We start from the raw sequence: 25252 nt of genomic DNA, 5'->3' as shown, positions 1-25252 counted from the left end.
TTCATTTTTTTCACTGGTATTCTAACGGCAATTCACTTGAGTCCAGTCCAGATAAAGGAGATAATACCAATTGCTAAATGTCACAAATTTCCTTTAGATACTCTCAGCTTGGTTTTGGGTCCACATAAGTATGTAATTTAAAATCAACATTTTTTCCATTTCCAATGTTTTCACTTCTCCTGATTCGCACTGGGGTACGTGCCACAGGATTACCAGCCTGCACTATCTTGACCAGGTGTGTCGTTTGTGAGTTTTGATCTCATCAGTAGGCTATTTGGTGTTGGGAATATTACAGTTGCACACAATCATGTTCTCACCTAACAGGCATAGTTACCAGTAGAAGTAACTGGATAGCAATTAGAAGTGGGAACCTTGGCTGGTTTTCCCTTTGTCAGCCCAGGGGTGCTGAGGTCAATGCAAAACTATCAACTTAATTGGTCTTAACTGTAGAAAGAGTCCAATATTAAATGTCAGGAGAATGGAAACTACAGTTAATGCATCAGTAGTGATGCTGAGGGCTTAAGGTCGGAAATATATATCAAGGGAGCACAGCACCGTCACGGATCATTAATCAGACTAACGTAGGACAGTTTTTTTTTAACTCCAAGTGAAAGGAGTTGTTGATAATTTGTGACACCAATTGGTCTTGTTCGGATTAAAAGAGATCAGTAGCAATATGGCTGGGATTGAAGTTTGAGGGGTGTAATAGCTAAATCCAGCAGGAAGTGTGGAATGTAGCAGAAAATTTAGGGTAAGCTCGTATATACTACAAACTGATCTGACTAGGATGAACGGGCTCTTTCCGCTCCTCAGTAATTACTTACAGGCAACTGGCGCACTATCAGGTTTTCAAGGCTGCTGAGAATCTGCATGGCTGTGGCAAAGTTTCTCAATTCATAACAAAACTTTGCAATAGATAGAAATTTTGATAGTAGTCCATTTTGTGCCTGAAAGTGACAAAAACGTAAATACATCTCAAAGATTATTGGGCTCTTTTTTTCTGCTTGAAAAAAGAACATTCACATTTTTCTACATAATTTATGACTTACCAACATAGTTAATATTTGTGTGATTTCTAAGGGTACAATTTTGTTAGTAGGAACAAAAAACTATCCACCAATCATGATGCCCGAGACTAATGATGCTTCAAGACTTCTCAAGTATCTAATGAACCAATGAATGCCTCCACAACAATTTCAAAAAGATTAATTTTCAGACCAAGCTCTGGAGGCATTGGTCACTACTGTAGTGGAGAAATGTGAACCTATTTTTTGTGAGGCAGGGCAGCTCTTATCTGTGTAAAGGAGGTACCAAGCATGAACATTTGTCACAGAAAGAGCCCACATGGAGTCCAAGACTTGTCAAATTTTAAACCCCCCCCGACCCCAGCCCCACGACGGGCAGGAAAGGGTCGGGGGAAGGTTAAATCGGTAAATATGCGAAACACAACCCCAACCCGGCCCAAAGGCGCCAACTTCTGTTTTAACCCCGGCGGGATTGAGAGCATCCAAATAACCCGCTCGAGAGAGAGGAGGGAACGTAATTATAATATGTAAATGAGGCTCTGTTCCTCAGATTTTGGCAGCCATTTGAATGTAACGTTGGCCAGCCAGGTTTCCTAGGGCTTGGGAAACCTGGCAGCTAAAGGGTAGACGGGAGCAACCAGATCCAGCAGTTAAGTGCTTTTTATAGCACTGCTTGTGGGCCAGGAGGAGCAGGAGTGCTTCCCCTTGGCCCCTCAAACAAATCTTCTGCAGCGATCGGCCGGCCCCCACCCCCCTCCCACCAACCCCGCGATCTCCCCCGGTCCCTCCTCCCTCCTGATTGCCGGTCTGAGCCCCCCCCAACCCCATGAGCTCTCTCAATCCTCTCTCCCTTCAGATTGTCGGTCTGACCCCTCTCCTTCCAACCCCGCGATCTCTCCCGGACCCGCATCTCTCCCGATTGTTGGTCCGAGTCCAACCCCGCGATGTTTCCCAGTTGCCGGGGTCCATTCTCAATGGTCCCCGGCTGCAGCCTTCTACGGCAGGCTTTCCCACTCGGCAGCTGGCCAGCCTGTCAATCTGTATGATAAAAAATGATAATAAGGTTCTGCTGTTAAATTCGGCAGGACCTCCGCATTTCCCCCCGCGCCCCCACTCCCTCCCCGCAAATATCCAGGTCTTAGAGTCTGGCAGGAGGTCTGGGAACAATTGCACAAAGGTATGAAGGAACACAAGACATGAATGTGAAGTAGCAGCACAGGATATATAAGCACACGAGAAATTTTTGACACATTTGTGCCAAAAATGCTGTACTAACACTGAGAAATTTTAGCAAATAATGTAACAGAAGTGAAAATAGCAGGAGGATGAAAATTACATTACACATGCTATGGTGGGAAAGAGAATGTATTGGGGTCAATTTTAAGGGAAATAACGTAAACAGGCTGAGTTACGGCAGGAAACTGGGAGAACCCTCGTGTAATTTCAGGATCACTGTCTCAGAGGCAGCATGTAAAGGAGGAAGAGGGGTCAAGAATAGAACCTTGGGGTACTCCAGAGGTGGCCATTAAATGGATCTAATTGAAACAGATTTTGCATTTTTACAAATATCTAAATTTTGACTGAATAAGTTTTGACTGAATAAAAATTGATTTCGATATCGCAAAGGTTCTGAGCTGATCCATAACGATGTTTAATAATTTTGCTAGAAGATGGAGAATTTTTCATTTTTCCACAGTGTAAAAAAAAATAACACAGAATATTATGATTCAAAAAATGTACTTATTATTAGTGAGGTTACAAATTGTAAATTAATTCCTGTTATAAAGTTGTATGTTAAATGCATTTGGAATGCTCACCTTAGCTGTGTCACACGTGACAATTTCAGCAGAGATCCAGTGGCTAACATGGTCTGCATATCTAATCAACTGTAGAAGGTACTGGTTTTGTCTGTATTCAGGCACAAATAAACTGATGCCCTCTAGGAATGTTGATTCTGAAGAAACTGATCTGTGAATAAAAGTGGTAGAATAAATACATCAAAACCTGATAAATGTGTGTGTATAAATTATACTAATGATTCTCCCATGTGCTCATAATATAAGTCAGATGATATGTTGTTTATAAGGACAGAATGTTATACTATACAATGCAAAATGTCTTATTTTGCTGCTAAGGCCACTAAGTCTAATTGCTGTTAAATAAACACAGGATGAAATTGAAGTTTAATCGGAGATTGCAAGGTGCTTATGAATTTCCAGCAACAGGTCAATACTGGCTTTGTTTTTTTAAGATTATTCACAGTAAGCAAGGTGACATACTGTTTTATAAGGACAGAAGATTTGTATCGCGCACTGCACAGTGTACTATTCGTCTACGGCAGAGATATGTCTCTTTAAGGCAACAAAGTCTGTTAAGTAAGCACAAGCTCAGGTTACTCAGCGTTTAATTGTTTGGTCAGGGAACTTTGCCAAGTATAAAGTGCTCGTCAGCTTTGGCTCCAACTCAAAAGCATAAAATAACTAGGTTTAAAAAAAAATTGTTTTGCATCTGTGATATTTAGAGCTTGATGTAGGGTATGCACTGATGTACCAATTTTAATATATTAATAGTGGATCTTCCATGGTATTGCTCAAAAATAGTTGGAAGTTATGTTGTTAGATAACAATAGGGCTGTCATGCCATGTAACAAAAGATGTATTATCAAGGCCATGCATATATAGTGACTGAATAAGTCAAATTCTGTTTCTATTAACTAGAATTCTGGGATTTGTCCCGGGTTTTGAAGATCAAATTCTGCTACTCTGCTAAATGACCTGAACCCAGAAATACAGGCAAGTGCTCCGGAATTTCCCGGGAGACCTCAAATAGGTGGAAATGGGCCTGCACATTTTGGGCGCACTCCGCCCGACTAGACTTTGCCACAAACCTAGTAAAGGCTCAGTATTGTCAGGAATTTCCGGCTTATTGCTAGACGGGTGAAAGAAGTTTCTACTGAAAGATAATTGAGATTTAAAGGTCTTGCCTTTTTAATAATAATGACGTTTGCAGCAGATGGATTGAGTCCAAAACAAAATTACCATTTTCAATGAATGCAGTTGTGTGCAGTTTTAACAGTGAACACTTTCAGCACCTGAGATCCCATATCTCATGAAACACCTGCTGTGATTACTTCGTAATCTGCTCCACAAGGAGCCACCATCATACTTTTTTGATGTTCATCAACAAGAATTTCAAGTAATTCCGGATCAGTGTATTAACATTGCATTGCTCTGTCTGGATGTGCAAAGATATGTTTCAGTGAAGATTCTCGAAAAGGCCATATAAACCTATGAGTGAGTGTGAGAGAGTGTGTGTGTGTGTGTGTGTGTGTGTGTGTGTGTGTAATCATACATTTAGAAACCCTGATACCAGTCTGGTTTGAACAGAACATGGTGAAGAATCTTTGTACTGGTATTAGTTATCATAACATTTCAAACACTTCCAATTGTACAGCGATTTTGAGTTAAAAAAATGTGAATTTCAGCGATTTGGTTATCTATTACTAAATGTCTGTACACTGAATGTGCTGGCATGACCTGACAGTAACGGTGTTCTACTGTAGGAAAAGATGTTATTTGACATGGCTGCCCCTGTTCTCTAATTAAAGTCTCTACTATGAATGATGGGACTTGCTATTTGATAATAGACCTACAAATTTAAAGAAATACTCCAGAGACAGCTCATTAAAATCATATTTGTGAGCTTTACGATCTTGGCTGCCAGTTTCTTAATTAAGTTTAAAGTTACCGTTGAGTGTTATTTTGGCTTTTAAATTATCAAGCTGCAATTCTGTATAGCAGAATCATTGCAGCCATTACACTGTGCCCATGGTCAGTTTTTAAAGTGTTATAACATTCATAAAAGTTGGAGGATACATGAGAGTCTTGGGTGCAAGTTTGCACTTTCCTGGTTTAAGTGCTGACCTGTAATAAAATGTTATCAGAACATATATTTTCTTCCCAACAGTTCTTTTATTAGCTTTCATCTCATGAAAATTGTAAAACGACCACTCACTGGGAAGGTAATATACTGTTGTAATAAAATTTTACTTCAGATTGGTGCTTAACTCAGCACCGAAGTTGGAGAAACATGGTGGTTAGCACTCCCTCCTATATTATAGCCTTAAGCATCTGAAAATTGAGTTTAGGAACAGTCTAAATGGCCACAAACATCTTGATACAGACAATAGTGGATTTAACTATAACAGCTCACGCAGTGAAGGTTAAATTAATTTTTTTTATATCTAAGGAACTGTCAGATAACAGGATAAGTCTGACTTCTGTGAGCCTTTGCTGAAAAACTCTTTTAAGCCTCCAATTAGGACAAAGCTCCCTTCAACATGAACAGTTAGCTAATAAAGCATGGGGTATATTACTTTATAAAAAAATAATAATTCTGTCGCCTATTGAAAACAAGGAAGCATGGGATAGAATTGATGGCTGAAGTAATCTGAAAAATCTGCTCTTTATGACAGGCATGCTATAATAAAATACTTAAATATTAGGGCAAGTGGAAATACTCTTGAGGATGTATGGAGTAAGGGCTCACCTACAAGAGTTGTCTGAAACGCGAAAGCTAAAAACAGAATAAAAAAGATTAAAGAACCCAAAACGTAACAACTGTGAGGCCACATGCAATGCTGGCAGACCCCAGGACCTCGACTCAGTTCTGCCAGACCCTAGAATCCTGCTCCAGGTCTGTGCTGAATTAATGATCTTAGCTTAGGTGGAGGTGGGGGAACTATAATTGAGCTCAGTATCCCTGGGCCAGGGAGGTGGAAAAATAATCAGGGTTCTCACTTTCAATCACTATCCAGTGATTCCCACCTCCCCTGTCCCCTGCCGGGAAGCAAACATACTTAGACATGGATTGTGGGTGTGACGGCTCTCATTGTTAAATAGCCTGATAGCGCTCGCTGTTACACTTACAAATAAAGAATGGCGACATGAATGCTGTAGGGGAAGGCTGTAGGTGTTCAAAGGGGAACCATACTCCAGCACGAGTCAGGAAAGGAGTGGGAGAACATCGAACAAAAACAAAAATAATCTCATAAAGGGTTCAGGAACAGCAAACTGCTGAGCTTTATTCAAGGTCTCAGGTGTCATCTGACCCGGTCAATGAGAATATTTCCTTGCAATCATTTTCACACCCAAAATTTACTATTTAATGTAATATATACATACATAATATAGTTAAGTTTAGTTTACACCATCATTTCTATGAATTGGATATTAGATTTTTAAAAATTCATAATCGTAATTTATCAACAATATTACAAAAAAGGACTCTAAAGGTACCCACTTTAGGACTGTTGAGGGTTTATCTTTAACACCAAACGCTCTTGAATTCAGAAAATGGACTGGGTGACAATCTTGGAACAGTTCCTAAAATTAAGATAAAGTATGCTGATGAACCAAGGATTTCAATCACATTGATAAGGATTCAAATATTGATATTACACTTGCATCCAAAAACAATTAAGACAACATTGCACAGAGAATACAAGTTATTCTTGCAGACGTGCCAGCTGTACGTATGATGAACATGATCATGCTACGCTAACCACCTGTTAAATGGGCAATTTGTAGCACATGGGAATATTTCAGAACAACATGTAATATAATAGCAAAATGTCAAAAGGCAAGAGAAAAATGCCATAAGGGAAAAAAAACATATTTCTAACTTTTTTATAGGATTTTACAATAGTTCAGTAACAGTTAAGCTCTTGAGCCGTGCCCTTCTGGTTCCAGTACTTTTACACCACAGCTCTTTTCCTTATTTTTACCAGTGATGATTCAGGTTGTGGATGGAGCTAGTTTAATTCTTCTGCAATGTCCCTCATTTCATTGTCAGGTTATTCGTACTTCAATACTTTGGTCTTTGAGCAAAGGAGAATGCAGTTCTCAATCTTGTTGCACATTATAACCATGGTTTAATACAACAGAATACAACAGTTGAAATTTATGAGGGTTTTATACAAAGGGCTTACAGAGCCTTTAACACCAATCAATACTGTATTGGCTCAGTGCTACATAACCACATAAACTATAGAGGGTGGAACAGGCTGTAAGTTTATACAAGTTAACGGGACGATTTCATTTATTATAAATGGGTAATACGTTCACTATATGTTCTGTTCACACTTCCACCTGGCACTGTTCTTCTTCAGGCGCTGGGCAGAAGAGCAGCCAAAGAATCACACAGCAGCTTGCAAGACCCATGAAAAACTGGGCAATTTTGTCACCAGGACAGGGGAAGTTGAGCAGTTTACATCAGCTGTAGTTTTTAAAATGTAAAAAGGACTTAAAGTCTCTCTCGTTTCTCTCCCATCTTCTTCCCTGTTGTTTCCAATCATCTCATCTTTCAGACCTACTTCCTGCTCAAATCAACTTCAAACACACAAAATTCCCGATCACCCAACTTCCTTTCTTGGCTTCTATGCTACCTGACGTTGTAAATGGTGTCTTCTCCTGAAGCAGTTTCAAAACTGCCATCATCGCCCCTCTCCTCAAAAAAAAGCCTTGATTCCTTTAGACTCATTAATTATCCCCCTATCTCCAAACTTATTTTCCTTTGTTGTTGGCTCCCTGCTCTGTGCCCATTTCTCCCGTAACTCCCTGCTTGAATTCCTCCAATCTAGCATCTGTCCCATTCATGACACTGAAATGTCCCTAACCAAAGTCACAAACGATATTCTCTGTGACTGTGATACATTATCCCCCCTCATCTTCCTCAACCTCTCTGCAGCCTTCGATATGGTTGATCATACTATCCTCCTCCAATGCCTCTCCTCCACGGAGCTGCCTTTGCTTATTTCCACTCTTACTTATCCAATCATAGCCACAGCAGCTGCAGCAATGGCTTCTTTTCCCACACCAGCACCGTCACCTCCAGCACCCCTCAAGGATCCTCCCTTGGCCCCCTCCTCTTCCTCATTTACCTGCTGTCTCTTGGCTATATCATCCACAGAAATGGGGTCTGTTTCCACAGGAACTCTGATGGCACCCAACTCTACATCTCCACCATCTCTCTTGACCCTTCTACTGCTTCTGTACTGTCACGATGTTTGTCTGTCATCCAGGTTTGGATGAATCTCGAGTTCCGCAAGTTAGATATTATCTTTGGTTCCCACCACAAACTCTGTTCCCTTGTCACTGACTATATCCCACTCCCGAGCTATTGTTTCAAGCAGAATTGTGTTCACAATCTTGACATTCTGTTTGACCCTAAGCTGAGGTTCCAATCCCATATCTTCACCATCACAAAGACAGCCCACTTGCAACTCCATAGATTACCTGCATCTGCCCCTCTCAGCCCATCTGCTGCTGAAACCTTCATACATGCCTTCATCACCTCCAGACTCCACTACTCCAATGCTCTACTTACCGGCTTTGCATCTTCCACCCTCCATAAACTCCAACTCATCCAAAACTCTACCCATCACCCCTGTCCTTGTTGACTTACATGGTTCCCAGTCCTCCAGTGCCTTAAATTTAAAAATGTTGTCCTTGTGTTTCAACCTCTCCATGTCTTGCCACCACCTCTCATCTTCAAAACAGTCTCCAGCTTTATAACCCCAATTTGAACTCTCCATTCCTCTAACTCCAGCTTCTTGTGCATTCCCCCTCCCTTTGCCCACCATGAGCAGCCATACATTCAGCCGCCTGGGCCCAACTCTCTACAATTCACCCATAACTCTCCATCTTTCTCTTCTTTAAGACCCTCCTTAAAACCCACCTTTTCGTTCACATTTTTGGTCATCTCTCTTAATGTCTTTTTCTCAGGCTTGGCAATATTTTCCTCACGCCTCTGGGAAGTACCATTGGTCATGTTTCTATGTTAAGGGTGCTATATAATTGCAAGCTGTTGCTAACTTCCTTTTAGAGGCGCTGACTTAGTTTCTCAGCAGGGAGATCAACCAGAAGGGCTGGATGCTATTTTGTTTTAAGTCCATGCCATGATGATAAATACAAGTGATGCAGTGACACTTTTTATGATGTTTTACTTCAAAGCAATCTGTATGACAGCATTTTGAAAACTCTGACGGGGGGGGGGGGAGGGAGTTTCAATTAGTTAAATATACCATTTAATCAATTAATGCTAATTAAGAACTTTTTTCTGCCCCACGTGGACCACCTAATGATTACAAGTAGTAATAATTACACTAATTACTTCACGAGTGATTCCAACAGGCAGGTTTGATCAAAGTTAAGTCAGTGCAATCAGAAAATGAATAATTCTTAGAAGTTTTGCCCGACATTCAGGATAATGAAGACTCACACTACAGAGCGAAAACTGCAGCTACTCCACAATGCTAAAGATTGCATAAAAGTAGGAAGAGGTTGCAACTAATGAGATACAAATAATCAAGGCAGTGTTGCAACAGAAGGATTTCACAGGAATTTAATGAGCATAACCGAGAAAGAGGCAGCTTGGCTCGATTGACAGCACCACTGAGACTCATTAGACTGATTTATATTACAGAATTGCTTCCACCAAAAGAGGTTTTATAACATACCCAGATTCCTTTGCTGCAGATCTTACCCCATTTATACCACAGGCTGGATTCACCAACAACAGAAACATTTATCAAACTTCCAGAACCACAGTTGCTCTGTAGCTACAAATGCGACTTTAAAGCACCTCAGACATGAGCATTTGGTGCAAAGTTGCATTTGTGACTTTGCCGGTCTGGCTGGGATCTTGTTTAGCTTTACTATTGTCATTTCTTATTCTTATATTAAAGAAAGAACTTGCATTTATATAGTGCCATTCCTTTCCTCAAGATGTTCCAAAAAGCTTTACAGCCAATGAATTACCTTTGAAACGTAAGCATTATTGTTTTGTGAGCAATTCAAGATTTTCTTTATGGTCCTCTTTTGTATTTGTACTGACCTTGTGCTGTTAACTCCCAATGCCATAGGTCTTACGTAGCCAGCGAAACAATCGAGCTAGACCTTCCAGACTTTATGGGCCCGATTTTAGCACCCGCTATCGGGTGCGTTCTCGGCGGGGGGGGCTTCGAAAATCGTGAAATCCAGGATCCCGACCGGATCCCGCCTCGATCCCGCCCACTTCCGGGTTCCCCGCTGACGCGCCGGCGTGCGCGCGCAGCCCCCACTGGTGGGAATCCCGCAGGCAATTAAAGCCAGCGGGATGCCACTTGAGAGTATTTACTTAGCTATTTCAGGTCATTAACTGACCTGAATAAGGGACTGTGTGTGATTTTGGATCAACATGGGACTGTTTCCCACACTGGGGGAAACACTCCCAGATCGAATGGACGTGTTGCAGCTGTCAGCCTGTGGCAGCTGCAAAGGTCCATTTGACAGGGGGGGAGACCATCACCCATTGCAGGAGGCCACTCTGTCACTTGGGACAAAGTTTGGCCTCCACCACCCTCTTCCTGACGGTCAAAGTCACCAACCTGCACACTTACCCCGGGGTCCGGAGACATGTACCTACCTTGCGGACCCCCTCAGATGTACATCTTGCAGATGGGGGCCGCCGTAGCTGCAGTCATGACCTCCTTGGAGGGCGAACAGCATCACCAGCCTCGCCATCCACGCCGTCCACCTCTGACACGTGGAGCTCCACAACAGAGTGCTGTGACACATCCACCTGTACAGCAGGAGGGAGGGCTACCACAGAGAGAGATGCGTCGCAGAGGGCACTACCCTCGCCACAGGTTCCACAGACCGAGGCTCAGCCTCCTAGACCTCTCTGAGCAGCAGTGCACACGGAGGCTCAGAGTCACTCGACATGTAGCCGTGGACATCTGCAGCCTCTTTCATGCCGAGCTGCTCCTGGCTGGCCCGTGCACCGTCTTCCTACCTGTCACCGTCTTCCTACCTGTCACCACTGCCCTCCCGAACTTCTCCTCCACAGCCTTCCAGGGTGCAACCGGGGACATCGCCGATGTCTCTCAGTTGTCTGCGCAGAAGAGCCCTGCAAATACACCTACACCCACTCTGCAGTGACACAATGGGCTCGATTTTACCAGCGGGTTCCGGGTGCGTTTCCGGCGGGAGGGCGTCGAAAATCGCGATATCCAGGTGCGGCACCGGATCGTGCCTCAATCCCGCCCACTTCCGGGTTCCGCGCTGACGTGCGGGGGTGCGTGCGCAGCCCCCGCTGGTGGGAATCCCGCAGGCAATTAAAGCCAGCGGGATGCCACTTGAGTGTATTTACCTTGCTTGTTGAGGTCATTAAATGACCTGATTCAGCTGTCTGAATAGGAAGTGTGGGATTTTACCTTCAACCGAGACTGTTTCACACACGGGGAAACAGTCTCACTCCAACCGGACGTGTTGCAGCCAGCAGCCTGCGGCAGCTGCCAAGGTGCACCCCACAGGGGGTGGGGGGGGAGAGCCCTCACCCACGCAGGAGGCCACCGCGTCACACAGGGCAACCCCTGCCCTCCACCACCCCCCTCCAAGCCAGAGGAAACACCGACGTGAAACCGCAGCCCCAGTGCGAGGAAACACCTACCTACCTTGCACAACCCCTCAGACCAACACCTGCCAGATGGGTGGTGCGTTGACATCCTCGGAGGACGAACAGCATGACCAGCCCCAGCAGCCTCGCAGTCCACGCCGTCCGCCTCAGCGACGTGGAGCCCCCCAACACGGTGCTGTGGCACACCCACCTGCACAGCAGGAGGGAGGGCAACCGCAGAGAGAGATGCGTCGCAGGAGGCACTACCCCCCGCACAGGGTCTACAGACCGAGGCTCAGCTTCATGGACCTCTCCGAGGAGCAGTGCATACGGCGGCTCAGAGTCAATCGCCAGGTAGTCGCCGACATCTGCAGCCTCCTCAATGACGAGCTGCTCTCGGATGGACCAAGCAGCATCTTCTTACCTGTCGCCGTCAAAGTCACCACTGCCCTCAACTTCTTCGCATCCGGATCCTTCCAGGGTGCCACCGGGGACATCACCGGGGTCTGTCAGTCGTCTGCACACAAGTGCATAAGGCAGGTCACCGATGGGTTGTTCCACAGGGCCTCGCACTACATCAACTTCGCCATGGACGAGCGCAGCCAGATGGAGAGGGCGGTTGGATTCCATGCCATGGCTGGCTTCCCACGGGTACAGGGTGTAATCAACTGCACCCACATCGCAATACGGGCACCTCCGCATGAGCCAGGGCTGTCCATCAACAGGAAGGGGTATCACTCCATGAACGCGCAGCTCATCTGTGACCACCGCCAGAGATTCCTACACGTGTGCGCCAGATACCCCGGCAGCTGCCACGATGCCTTCGTCCTCAGGGAGTCCACCGTCCCGCCCCTCTTCCACGCACCCAACACCGGCAACGGCTGGCTCCTCGGCGACAAGGGATATCCCCTGCACACATGGCTCATGACACCTCTGAGGAACCCCATCACCGAGCCGGAGCGTCGGTACAATGACAGCCACACTGCTACCAGGTCTACAATTGAGCAGACCATAGGGCTGCTCAAGATGCACTTCAGGTGCCTTGATCGTTCTGGGGGAGCGCTCCAATACACACCATTCAGAGTGGGACGAATCATAGTTGTCTGCTGTGCCCTGCACAACATGGCCCAACAGAGAGGGGTGCCGCTGGAGGAGGCCCCATCCACACCCGCCACCCACATTGAGGACGGCGATGAGGACGAGGAGGTGGAGGTGGAGGAGGAGGTGGAGGAGGAGGAGGACGCGCCAGAGGATGATGTACGACCCATGCGCCGAACACCGGCTCACCGGGATGCTCGCCGGGCCAGGGAGGCACTCATATGTCAACGGTTCTCCTAGAGTCAGACAGTGCGAGGCGTTCGCATCTCCTCACCTGCACATGCGAGGGGCCATACCAGCCCCCTCCACTGAAGAGTGTTGCCAGTACTCCTGCACCCACAGCAGTGTACCCAATGGGCGGCAGCAGGTGTTCGCCGTCATGATGGGCTGCACGGAACGCACCTATTGCACAGGCCGCAGAAGAATGGACGAGAGGTGGCAGGAGTGGTGAGAACGATAGTGTTTAATATGTACATGGTGCAATACTATAAACAGAAAGTGTACAAATTAACAGACACCCTGGTGCATTCCCTTTGTGCTTATAACGCCTTTGGCTTTCGTTTCCGGGTACCCCTACGTGGTGCTACACCAGTGGCTCCAGCAGAGGTAGTGGCAGGTTGCTCGTCTTCTTGCCTTGACCGGGTAGATGCTTTGGGCCGACGGCCCCTGGGTTTCGGTGCCCGTGAGGGCACCTCCACAGACTGCTCCTCCTGCACCTGTGCAGGGGCAGACTCGGCCACCTGGAGAGGAGGCACCATTGCGGGTACTGGTTGAGAGGGGGGCAACGGGTGGGACGTGGGGGCACCTTGAGAAGCGTCCCCGCTTCCATGTCCCCGTTCACCATCATCCCTCTCGTGGCCTCGGCCCACATCACCCCTTCCACCCTGCTGGACAACAGTTTGGATGGCATGTGTGAGGCCTTGCATGGCCACCCCTAGTGTATCCGTCAGCCTGTCTATGGCGGCAGAATGTTGCTCACCCTGAATCCGTACAGCCGTTGTCAGGGCCTGCACGGACTCGATGTGGAGCTGTGCGTGACGCTCGAGGGAGGCCAGCCTGTCCTCCACCGCAGACGCTCCCGCACCTACCCGCGACACTATGTCGCCGGTACCCTCCTGTACCTGCGCCACCAAAGCCCGCATGCAGGAGTTGGACTCCTCCATCACCTGCGCAATTGTGGACAATGCGCGCGGCACCTCTCCCAGTACCTCGGCAATTAGCTGGTGCCCCTCGACGACTCTCCTTTTGACTGGTGGCCCCCTGGGTTCAGCATCTAGGTCCGGCTGAGCAGAGCCTGGAGATGAGTGCTCCCACCGACGCGGACACTCCGCGGCTGCCCCTGCCACCAGGGTCTGCTCGTGCTCACACGTGCGCGGTGAATCACCAAGTGCATCCCCAACTAGTTGGCGAGGGGGACCCACCGAGGTGCGTGTCTCTGCGCTGGTGGATGGTTGGCTCATATGTGACGATGCACCCTCAGAGACCGGCATGTCCTCTGAGGAATCGCCCTCCTCAAACACAGCACTCGCAGACGGCCCTGCAAGAGAACAGAGGGCACTATGAGGCATGTGCACAAACGATACGGTGCGCCTGATGCCAGGTGATGATACGGTCACTCGCGATCATGAGTGTTGAGTGTCAGCTTTCCCTTACCGGCCATTTCTGCAGCGCCAGACTCACCATCCGCAACAGAGAGGCAATGTTGCGTGCCGGCGAGGTCGAGCGCCTCCACCTCTGCATCCGTCAGTTCGACCACGTGCGACGGGCCCCCTCCGGTGCGGGCCCTTTCTCGGTTGTTCTTGCATCTCTTCTCCTGTCAAGGCAAAACACAGATGCGTGAGTGAGTGCATATTGCATAGTGAGACGCATCAAGCATCGGTGTGGGTGGGTTGAGCGTGGGGCAGATGGATGGGAGGATGCGTGTGCCACATGCCCATCCCATTGCATGGGGATTGGGGTGTGTGGTAGTGTTCGGGTGAGGACAGGGACGGTGGGTACTTGCGGGCACGGCGAGGATGGTGAGTGAGTGGCTGTGAGGATTGCCGCGGGAGCGCTGTGGTGGCTGTGCAGGAGGGGTTGTGATATGTTTGGCGTGATGGTGGGGACGGGTTGTGGGAGGGTGCGTTGGTGTACTCACCTTGCCGGACCGAGTGAGGTCATTGAACCGCTTGCGGCACTGCTCCCATGTCCTGGGGGTGTTGGCCCTGCTGCTGACCTCCGCCGCCACCTCTGCCCATGCCTTCCTGGTGACGGAGCCAGGGCACTTGCGTCCGTCCGCCGGGAACAGCGTGTCCCTCCTCCTCCTCACACCCTCCAGCAGCAGCTGCAGCGCGAGGTCGGAGAAGCGTGGCGCAGCCTTGCCCCTGGGTTGCGCCATCCTGTGTTGCCTCTTGCTTGCAGCAGGAGGGGCTTTGGGGGACTGCCCCTTTAAGTGGAGCTCCTCCATCGCGAAAACGGTAGTGCGCATGCGCAGCCCGCCGGCACGCAGTTGGGGAGCGGAGAACCCGGAACCACGGCTTAATGTGCTCAATTATCCCGCGATCGCGTGGGGGGCGCACTCAATTAGCCGTCCGCGTTTTCCACGCTCCCGAAGGACCACCCGCTGGGAAACCGCAGACCTGCTAAAATCGGGCCCAATGTGTGGCATCAGTGGTGGGTCCTCATAGTGATACCCAGGAGCGGGCATTATTGCACAAACCGGACAGGATCCGCGAAGACATGGCAGTAGTGGTGCCAATATAATGTGTGATGTGAGTTGTTCTGAAATTCAATAGAAGTAACAACCATGACAAACCCTCAAATACCCTTGTGCATCCCCTTCATGCTCACGACACGTTTGCCTTACGCTGCCTACCACACATATGTGATGAATGCCCTGTGGCTGCAGCACAGGTGGTGGCAGGTTGCGTGAGGCTGGCCGTTAGAGAGATTCACGAGAGGGTGAGTATGGGATAGAGCCAATGAGATTGTATGAGGATTGGGTTGCGTGGTAGTGGCGGGGTGAGTACTGGCGAGGTGAGTAGGTGCAGGTAAGATGAGGATGGGGTTTGAGTGGGTATGAGGGGTGATGTGACAGAGTAGTGTTGGCAGTGCAGAAGGAGATGTGGGGTGGGGGCAGTGATGTGGCAGACGGAGTGTAGGGGAAAGACTACGTGTACTCACTGTGGCTGACCTACTGAGGTCATTGGACCGCCTCCTGCACTGTGTGCAGGTGGGCGATATGTTGGTGGCGCTGGTGACCTCCTCTGCCACCTCGAGCCAGGCCTTCCTGGTGGCAGAGGCAGGCCGCTTCCTCCCGTCCGCCGGGTGGAAGATCTCTGTCCTCCCCCTCCTCCTCATCCCATGTATTGATACCTGGGGTGAGGCATCATTAAACTGGGAGCAGCCTTCCCCCTGGGCTGCTCCATGCAGTCATCTTTGCTATTTGTTGCAGCATCTGTCAGTGGAGGACTGCCCCTTTAAATAGAGCGCCTCCAGCTGACAGATCGTACTGCGCATGCGCAGCCCGCCCGACGCGCAGACCAGCAGCGGGGAACCCGGAGGAGCAGGTAAGTGGCTCCAATTAGTGCGTTGCCTGCTACGATCGCGCGGGAAACCCACTAATTTCACCGGGCGCGTTACCCACACGCCCGCTTGCCCACCCGCCGAGAACCCGCACCCCTACTAAAATCGGGCCCTATAAGACCAGTGACTGGTTCTTCTTATCTGTCACTGGTCTAATTGGCCACATTAAGTGCGCTGGTCTGGCAGCAGTGAGTTTCACACACTAATGTCATGATGTAACATTATAATGTCAGCATGTATATGCCCCTGTAGTTATCTTTGAGTGAACCCGTAGAAAAACACTGGGTTGCCCCAGTGTCATGAACCCCAATAAACTAACAAAGAGCCACCATAATTTTTTTTTCCTTTTCACAAACAATAAACACACAAATCATACGAATTAAATAAGAATACTATTGTTCTTATCCACTATGCACTCCCTGCGGTGTCCACCAATCCCGGAAAGCCTTAAGCGTACCGACGGATACCGTGTGCTCCTTCTCCAGGGCCATCTGGGCGTGGAGAAAGCCGTGGAAGAGAGGCAGGCAGCTGGAGCGACCACCCCTAGGGGCTGCGTCTAACCTGGACCTGTGGATAGCCACCTTAACCAGGCCCAGGAGCAAACCCACGAGGAGGTCCTCCTACTTGCCCACCCCCTGTCTGCACCAGCTGACCAAAGATCAGGAGCGTGGGACTGAAGTGCAACCAGAACTTGAGGAATAGCCCCTTCAAATAGTGAAACTGGGGCTGAAACCTCTCACACTCCTGTAAACATGGAAAATGGACTCATCCAGGCCACAAAAATTGCAGATGGCCAGGGAGTCCATAAAATGGCTGAAAAGCCATTGTGGGGACCGCTCCATGCAACACTCTCTGCCCCAGATTCCCAATGGTGCAGGGGAGGACGCCCGCGTAGAGAGCCTATGCCTCTGTAGTACACCTTGGATATTTTGGGCATCATGACATTACTTGTGACTGGTATCATGATGCGGTACCTTCTACTGGGAGCTCACCACTTGGGGGCTGGAAACTAGCGTGCTGCTTCAGGACTGCAGCAGCTTGAAAAATTTACTTAGGTCAACATTGCTCGCAAGGTCTGCAAGAGAACCCAGAGCCCCAAAGTTCATTGAAGAAAGTGTAGAAGTCCTTCTGTATGAAGTCAGGCAGAAGAAAGGGGCACCCTTTGGCACAGTCCCACATGGAGTGCAACAAAAACTCGGCAGTCACTGCTCCTCGGTCAAATGCAGGTAAGAAAGAAGGAAAGAACATGCATTTATATAGCACCATTCATGACCCCAGGATGTTCCAAAGCACTTCTCAGCTAAAGATGTACTTTTGAAGTGTAGTCACTGTTATAATGTAGGTAAATGTAGCAGTAGCCAAATTGCACATAGCAAGGTCCCACAAATAGCAATGAGATAAATGACCATATAATTTTTTTTTTTTTAAGTGCTGTTGGTTGAGGGATAAATATTGACCAGGACACCAGGAGTTAACTCCATTGATCTGTTTTGAATAGTGTCATGGAATATTTTATATCCACCTGAGAGGTCAGACAGGAACTCAGTACCGCACTGGAGTGTCAGCCTACAATATGTGTTCAAATCCTGGAGTAGGGCTTGAAGCCATAACTTGCTGACTCAAAGGCAAGAGCGATACCATTGAGCCAAAGCTGACAGAGCGTCTCAGTAGGAGCATTTCTGTATACTCTGGTACAGGGGGTACCAGCCTGGCCTCCCACTGCTGCTAAGATAAAGGGGAATTCCAAATGAGAAACCCATTGTGCCTTGTCTGAAAAGCGGGTGGGGTAAATGGCAGCCCTCCAGTAAACAGCGAAAAAACAAAGAAAAAAGCAACAAAAATAATACAGTAACAAGGATTTTACAGCACCTGTTCATATCTAAGTTTGTCTCTTTAAACTTACTTCCACCTTCAGGGTAGCACCTTAAACTCCTGGATACCAGTTTTACACTGACATGATTATGAATCAACATAAATGAAGTGATATTGTTGGAAAAGGGGATGTACGGTATGATGTATTGTTGCCTGATTTACATACACCCATCCAAAAATGGCCTTTTTGCTGCTCACTAGTAACCATGGTAGAATTTCATAGAATTACATAGAACATACAGCACAGAAACAGGCCATTCGGCCCAACAGGTCCATGCCAGTGCTTATGCTCTACACGAGTCTCCTCCCTCCCTCTTTCATCTAACCCTATCAGCATATCCTTCCATTCCTTTCTCCCTCACGTACTTATCTAGTTTCCCCTTAAATGCATTTATGCTACTCACCTCTACTACTCCTTGTGGTAATGAGTTCCACATTCTAATCACTCTCTGGGTAAAGAAGTTTCTCCTGAACTCCCTATTGGATTTCTTTTCAAGATAATTGAATAGTTCCCTGTCCATTTCGTATTTAAATATTTCCTGCTGCAGATCTAAAGTTCCATTTACCAATTTTCCCTCCCATTTTGAAAATGGACAAGGTCATATTTTATCTCACTATTATTTGCTTTTTTCCAGTCAAGAAATGGGGGGACAGAACAGTAGATAGGGATCTACTGTAACAGATCTCTGCCCCCGTTTCCCACATCTGCCTACCCGACATGCAATGTTGTAGTAGCTGGAAACTCTAGTTTTAAACTTCAATTTGTAATAATTACAATAAAACTTTCAATACCGAGGCTCTGCTCACCATTCTAGGAGATACAACCCTGGCAATTACAGTCAGCAATAAGCCTAACATCTGCAATATCGTTGTATTTACTGAGAAGTAATTTCAGGAGTGTCTGATGCTGAGAGGTTGTTTTCCCTGGCTGGAGAGTCTAGAACTAGGGCACATAGTTTCAGAATAAGGAGTCGGCCATTTAGAACCGAGATGAGGAGAAATTTCTTCATGCAGAGGGTTGTGAATCTTTGGAATTCTCTACAACAGAGGACTGTGGATGCTCAGTCGTTGAGTATATTCAAGGTTGAGATCGATAGATTTTTGGACTCTAGGGGAATCAAGGGATATGGGGATAGGGCGGGAAAGTGGAGTTGAGGTCAAAGATCAGCCATGATCTTATTGAATCGCAGAGCAGGCTTGAGGGGCCATATGGCCTATTTCTTATGTTCTTATGAGCGCTGTTCAGCTCACACTTTCTACCCATTTCTCACATGCTACCAAACTGCTACTGAGGAAAAGTTTGTTCTGTGTGCTACAGCATTGTTGACATGGTAATTTCCAGTTTTTTTTGAGGTGAAAAAACAATTTCCACCCAAATTTGATGAAAAAAACTCTGAAATCTGCCACTGTTTTCTTACCAAAACTCAAGTCCAGACATGCGTGCATATAGCATCTATGTTGTCAGCACGCATGTTGCTTGCTGTACCTCTGGACCTGATATTCATCAAGAAAAGAAACAAAGACTGCGTACTTTGTGCAGATCTGACTAGTGGATTCCTCCAATCGCTTCGCAGATATGGGTTTGAAACACCTCGCCAGACCTTGCAGTATATTTTGCATGGACACAAGTGACTTGCATAGATGATCCTGCTCAGACTGAGGTCGCCAGTTGTAAGCAGGACCTGTGCGGTTTGAATCCTTAGGTGTTACAGCAGAGGTAGGAACTGTACTGGACCTCATGCCAATGGTACATGGCTTTGAGAAGCCACCACCACTTGCTCTTCCTCACTCATGCATTGCGACTCACTCTTGTGTTTCTTCCTCGTTCTGCGGGGTGCGTGCAGTTGTGATGTTGCCTGACGGAAGTGGTGATATCGACACAGGATGCTGTGAGGTTATGACTTGCTTCTGATAATTGTCTGTTCTTTCATTCCTAAGAAGATAGAAGAGAACAAAATGTCAAAATGCTCGCTCAGATAATCACCTTTAAGCATTGCTTTCATTGAATGAGGCTCTGTGCGAGGCTGTTGCAGTTCAGTTTATGCCTGTGAACTGTCAATAATAGAACAACATTAGGACATGAACATTATGGTACTAACCCTGAGCTCCAGGGAAGCTTCCAACTTCATCACTTCCCATTTCATGTTCTATCAATGGTTTCTATAGTGGTTTCTTCAGGATGAATCACTGGCTTAAATTGCTTCAGATTGCCTCCTGTACTGAACTGTTCTTGCTGATTAACATAAGAACATAAGAAATAGGAGCATAAGTGGGCCATATGGCCCCTCTAGCCTGCTCCGCCATTGAATAAAATCATGGCTGATCTTCGACCTCAACTTCACTTTCCCGACCTATCCCCATATCCTTTGATTCCCTTAGTGTCCATATAGCCATCGATTTCAGTCTTGAATATACTCAATGACTCAGCATCCACAGCCCTTTGGAGTAGAAAATTCCAAAGATTCACAACCCTTTGAGTGAAGAAATTTTTCCTCATCTCTGTCCTAAATGGCCGACCCCTTATCTTGAGACTATGACCTCTAGTTCTAGACTATGCAACCAGAGGAAACAGGCTCTCAGCACCTACCCTGTCAAGCCCACTAAGAATTTTATACATTTCAATAAGATCACCTCTCATTCTTCTAAACTCCAGAGAATATAGACCCATTCTACTCAATCTCTCCTCACAGGACAACCCTCTCATCCCAGAAATCAATCTAGTGAACCTCTGTTGCACCGCCTCTAAGGCAAGTATATCCTTCCTTAGGTAAGGAGATCAAAACTGTACACAGTACTCCAGGTGAGGTCTTACCAGAACCCTATGTAATTGCAGCAAGACCTCCTACTCTTATACTCCAACTGCCTTGCAATAAAGGCTAACATACCATTTGCCTTCCTAATTGCTTGCTGTACCTGCATGTTAACTTTCTGTGATTCATGTACAAGGACACCCAAATCCCTCTGACTACCAACATTTCTTAGTCTCTCACCATTTAAAAAATATTCTGCTTTTCTATTCTTCCTACCAAAGTGGATAATTTCACATTTCCCCACATTATACTCCATCTGCTACCTTCTCGCCCACACAGTTAACCTGTCTATATCCCTTTACAGCCTCTTTGCGTCCTCATGGCTTACTTTCCCACCTAGCTTTGTATCGTCAGCAAATTTGGATACGTTACACTCGGTCCCCTCATCTAAGTCATTGATATAGATTGTAAACAGCTGAGGCCCAAGCACTGATCCTTCCGGCACCCCACTAGTTACAGCCTGCCATCCCGAAAATTACCCGTTTATTCCTACTCTCTGTTTTCTGTCCGTTAAACAATCCTCAATCTGCGCTAATATATTATCCCCAATCCCATGAGCCCTAATCTTGTGTAAGAACCTCTTTTGTGGCACCTTATCGAATGCCTTTTGAAAATCCAAATATTCTACATCCACTGGTTCCCCTTTATCTACCCTGCTTACCTACCGTCATGTCATTTAATCTAATTTCCCAATCTACCATAGCCAACTCGTGCCTCATACCTACATAATTGGTATTGTTTAAATTTAGGACTCTAGTTTCGGACTTAACGACATCACTCTCAAACTCAATATGAAATTCTATCACATTATGATCGCTCTGCCCCAGAGGATCCTTAACTATAAGATTACTAATTTGCCGTGTCTCATTACACAATACCAGATCTAAAATAGCCTGTTCCCTAGTTGGTTCCTCGATGTATGTTCTAGAAAACTATCTCGAATGCATTCCATGAACTCGTCCTTCAGACTACTTTTGCCAATTTGATTTGCCCAATATAAATGAAGATTAAAGTCCCCCACGGTTATTGCATTACCCTTGATACATGATCCTCTAATTTCCTGATTTAGAAAGGTCATTTTGTACTGCAGAACAGTACAGAAGTATTCAAAGTCTATGGAACAGTGACAATGTCATATAGCTATAGAGCTTCAGGACACACTGCATGTTACAAATTAAGGATGCATATTCCCTACGTAATCTGCCCCCTTTAATAACTGTTGATATGCACACACGTTGCCATTTGCACTTCCTAATTGCATACATTCCAAGTGTTCCCATTCAAACGAAGAACTCTTTGCCCTGGTTCTATTATGGCTGGACTGGATCTAGGTAATCTACTGTTGCTACTCAGTATCCTCCAGAATACAAAGATTAAAATGTTAGCAGAGAGGTCATTTTTGCATGTGCACTTGGGCCAAGTGTTTGTAACATTGACAGTATTGTCTACTTACCGTAACACATTTCTTGAAGCTTGATGTTTGTTTCCTGATATATTTTCAGCTTCTGCAGGCCCTTGACACTGCTTTCACTCTTTCAGTCACCATCTCCCATGCCTGCAGCACCAGGCAATTCTAGGAGGGAGAAGATTGGGGGGGGGGGGAGGGAGAGGGGGAGAAGTGACTGCAATAATGAAGAATGCCTTGGTAAAATATGGGTATGCTTGTGCATTTGGAAAGTAGATGAACATTTGCTAGATAGCTGGGCATTGTCCCTCTGTGATGCTGCGATTGCTTTCTGTTGATATTAAGGTGCCTTGTAAGACAATACTGTTACAGAATGCAAAGTGTCAACAGACTTACCTTGGCAACCTTGCGTAGCCCAGATATTTTCTTCCTCATTTTTTCCAGGCTCCAGCCACAGGAGACACAGCATTGGTCTCTCTATTACTTCCATCCGAGCTGTTCTGGCAGTACTCTTAATGAGATGGTGCCACCTGCTCTGTGGAACCTCCTGCAGAAGCAGCTTCAAAGCAGCAACTAGGAATGGTGTGATTCTGCTTCTGTGCTTTGATTCTGCTGTTTTTTAAAATTTGTAGTCAGCTTCCATTTAGGGTGACCTGCAGCTTCTGCTGGTGCTGGATAGCTCGTCCCCTGCCCAACCCCAGCATGTCAGCAGTAACATTTATTTACACGAGCTGAACTTGCATTATAGTCACATAGTGACTGAAAGCAGTGGCCTCAATGCCACTGCACCAGGACCGCATTTACAAACCTCCGTGTTTTCTGTCCTAAAACACCAATAGCAAGCCTACAGAACAACCAGTGCAGAAAATCAAATATTATTATTATTAGCATTTGTACACATACTACCATGATTTGATGTTCTGTTGCTTAGAAACCAGGTTTGCAGCCCATTTTACATCTGTCCTGATTTTTATTTTCACTGAAGTCAGTTAAATATGTTCTGGGTTTCAAAGTTTTTTCCAATTCTACTTTATAATTTTTTAGCAATAGAAAAGTGCCAAAAGTCACTTTTCAGATGTTAACAAATTGAAAGCTGCAAATAATGTCAATACTGAAAAGATTAAGAGAACATTTCAATGGAGAAGATTTGAAAACTTTAACAGATTTCCAAATTTCAGAGGTCACTTACCGTTTCTCATTTTGAAAGCTGACAATGCAAAATTATATATTTTATTTTAGTACATCTTTATAAATACTCTCATGTCTGCTGTACCCTTTTGAGTTCCCTCAAAGTCAAAAGATTTTGATAGTCATCCATCATTGATACTGAAACAATCATATTATTACAATGGGGTTGGGAGGAATAATTCTTGCTTGCTAATGGGTATCTAGCCCTTTAAGGCAAGTGATTCCAAATTATAAACATGGCAAGAAATCCCCAGATTTAAGGTGAACATATTCAGTCCGCATGAGGACGATATTTATAAAAGATTATGCAAAGAAATTCACATTAAGTGGCAACTACAATAGAAAAAATTATTTTAGGACACACACTGACTGAAGGAGGAAGAAATACACTCTGAAAATTGATTTTACGTTTCCAGCAAGAACATTTTTTCTGAGTAATATCAATCTTTGGCTGAGTTACACTACCACTATTGGCTAGTCGTGAAAAACTTTTGGATACACATCAATGTACAAGTGGCAGTGTAATTCTGGAGAACAGAGCTAGGTTCTGGTTGGTGTGGAGGTAATGTAGATAACGAACTAGATAATGTAGACCATGACAAGCTGTTTCACTTTGTCCAGAACAGTAGAACCAGAGGACATAGCTTGTGCTCGAAGGGTGGTAATTCAAATCTAATCTGCAGAAACATCATTTCAGTGCGCGAGTGGTAAATCTATGGAACAGGCTTCCTAGGAAGATGGCAGAAGCAGATAGTATTGATTCATTCAAATGCAAATTAGATAGATTTCTTTCAGAAAAAATGTTTTGGGATAAAATATATGAGATTTTGGAGACATGACATATGGCATGTTTGGGAGGAAGTGGTAATGTTGGATCTATGGTTCCCAAAGCTTTCCACCACTGGGGTTTCCTTCACCTCATGTCTGAGTCCGTTGTAGACTATTGATAGAGAATGACTGCCATGATTAATTAACAACACCATTATCATTGTATCATGCAACTACCAGGATTGTAGAAGGCGAACTAGAAGGACATCAGTCCTTTCTCATCCAGCAATTCCTTTGTTCCTCCTCGGGAGGAGCAGCGGCAATGGTACTACAATTGGCCTCAGCGTCCCTGATTATGGAGGGACTCCCACTAAAAGCAGGATGTTAAATGCTAAATGAAAATAGAATCAGGCTCAGCAGTGTTGAATAGAGTGCAATACTCATTATCAAAGTTGACATATGAATAATGGTCACCAGGGTGAAATACTAGAGGGCATTCAAGGAACTGAACACAGCGAGGAGTTAATACCATTTGAAGAGGGGGGAAATTGGTGAGAAAATGAAAAAAGACATTTTACTTTGTTATATTATCAAAAAGCATTTGTGAGGAGAATTCTAACAGTACCTGTTGTAGCAAGGTCAGTTGCTGGGCTATATGCTGTGGGCTGTAGTCAGCCAATATGAAAAGTCCTTTCTCATCAATTTTCTGGTAAGCGCCCGACAGCTCTGTTGAGAAGCTATTATAGCAGGGCCTTGGTAGTGCAGCTGCTATATTGTAATACCTTTCATTCTGATGAGGGCTTGAAGGCTCAGTACCTTTACTAATCTTCCATTTAAAGCTCTGTTTCAACAATAAGAGATTGACAGAATGTAATTTGCAGCAGTATTGCATAACATCGATAAGATGACCAATGAAGCGCACTTTAATGGGGCAGTATTTTATTTTCAAAGGTTCTTTCACCTCATTTTTCTTTTCTTTTACTCAATGTACTGAAATGAAAATAGAAAGAGTAGAATCTGAATACACAGTAGAATGAAAATGAAAAGTGCTGATAAATTGGATACATCAAATCACCTGTTGAATA

At 45.8% G+C, this 25252-nt stretch overlaps 1 protein-coding gene across 1 annotated transcript in view; it reads right to left on the bottom strand.

Annotated features, from left to right (window-relative positions):
• The window catches only part of LOC137340111 (kinase non-catalytic C-lobe domain-containing protein 1), a 181570-nt gene that overhangs the window by 16043 nt on the left and 140275 nt on the right, over positions 1-25252 (bottom strand). Inside the window, exons 24-27 of the mRNA XM_068002426.1 lie at positions 24793-25008; positions 6327-6409; positions 2843-2993; positions 825-947 (exon numbers count right to left, since the gene is read on the bottom strand). Of these exons, the coding sequence (XP_067858527.1) occupies positions 825-947; positions 2843-2993; positions 6327-6409; positions 24793-25008 (573 nt within the window). The remainder of the gene's footprint in view (positions 1-824; positions 948-2842; positions 2994-6326; positions 6410-24792; positions 25009-25252) is intronic.

This window comes from Heptranchias perlo, chromosome 21, assembly GCF_035084215.1.
Source record: "Heptranchias perlo isolate sHepPer1 chromosome 21, sHepPer1.hap1, whole genome shotgun sequence".
NCBI lineage: Eukaryota > Metazoa > Chordata > Chondrichthyes > Hexanchiformes > Hexanchidae > Heptranchias > Heptranchias perlo.
This window is presented reverse-complemented; position numbering and strand designations above follow the sequence as displayed.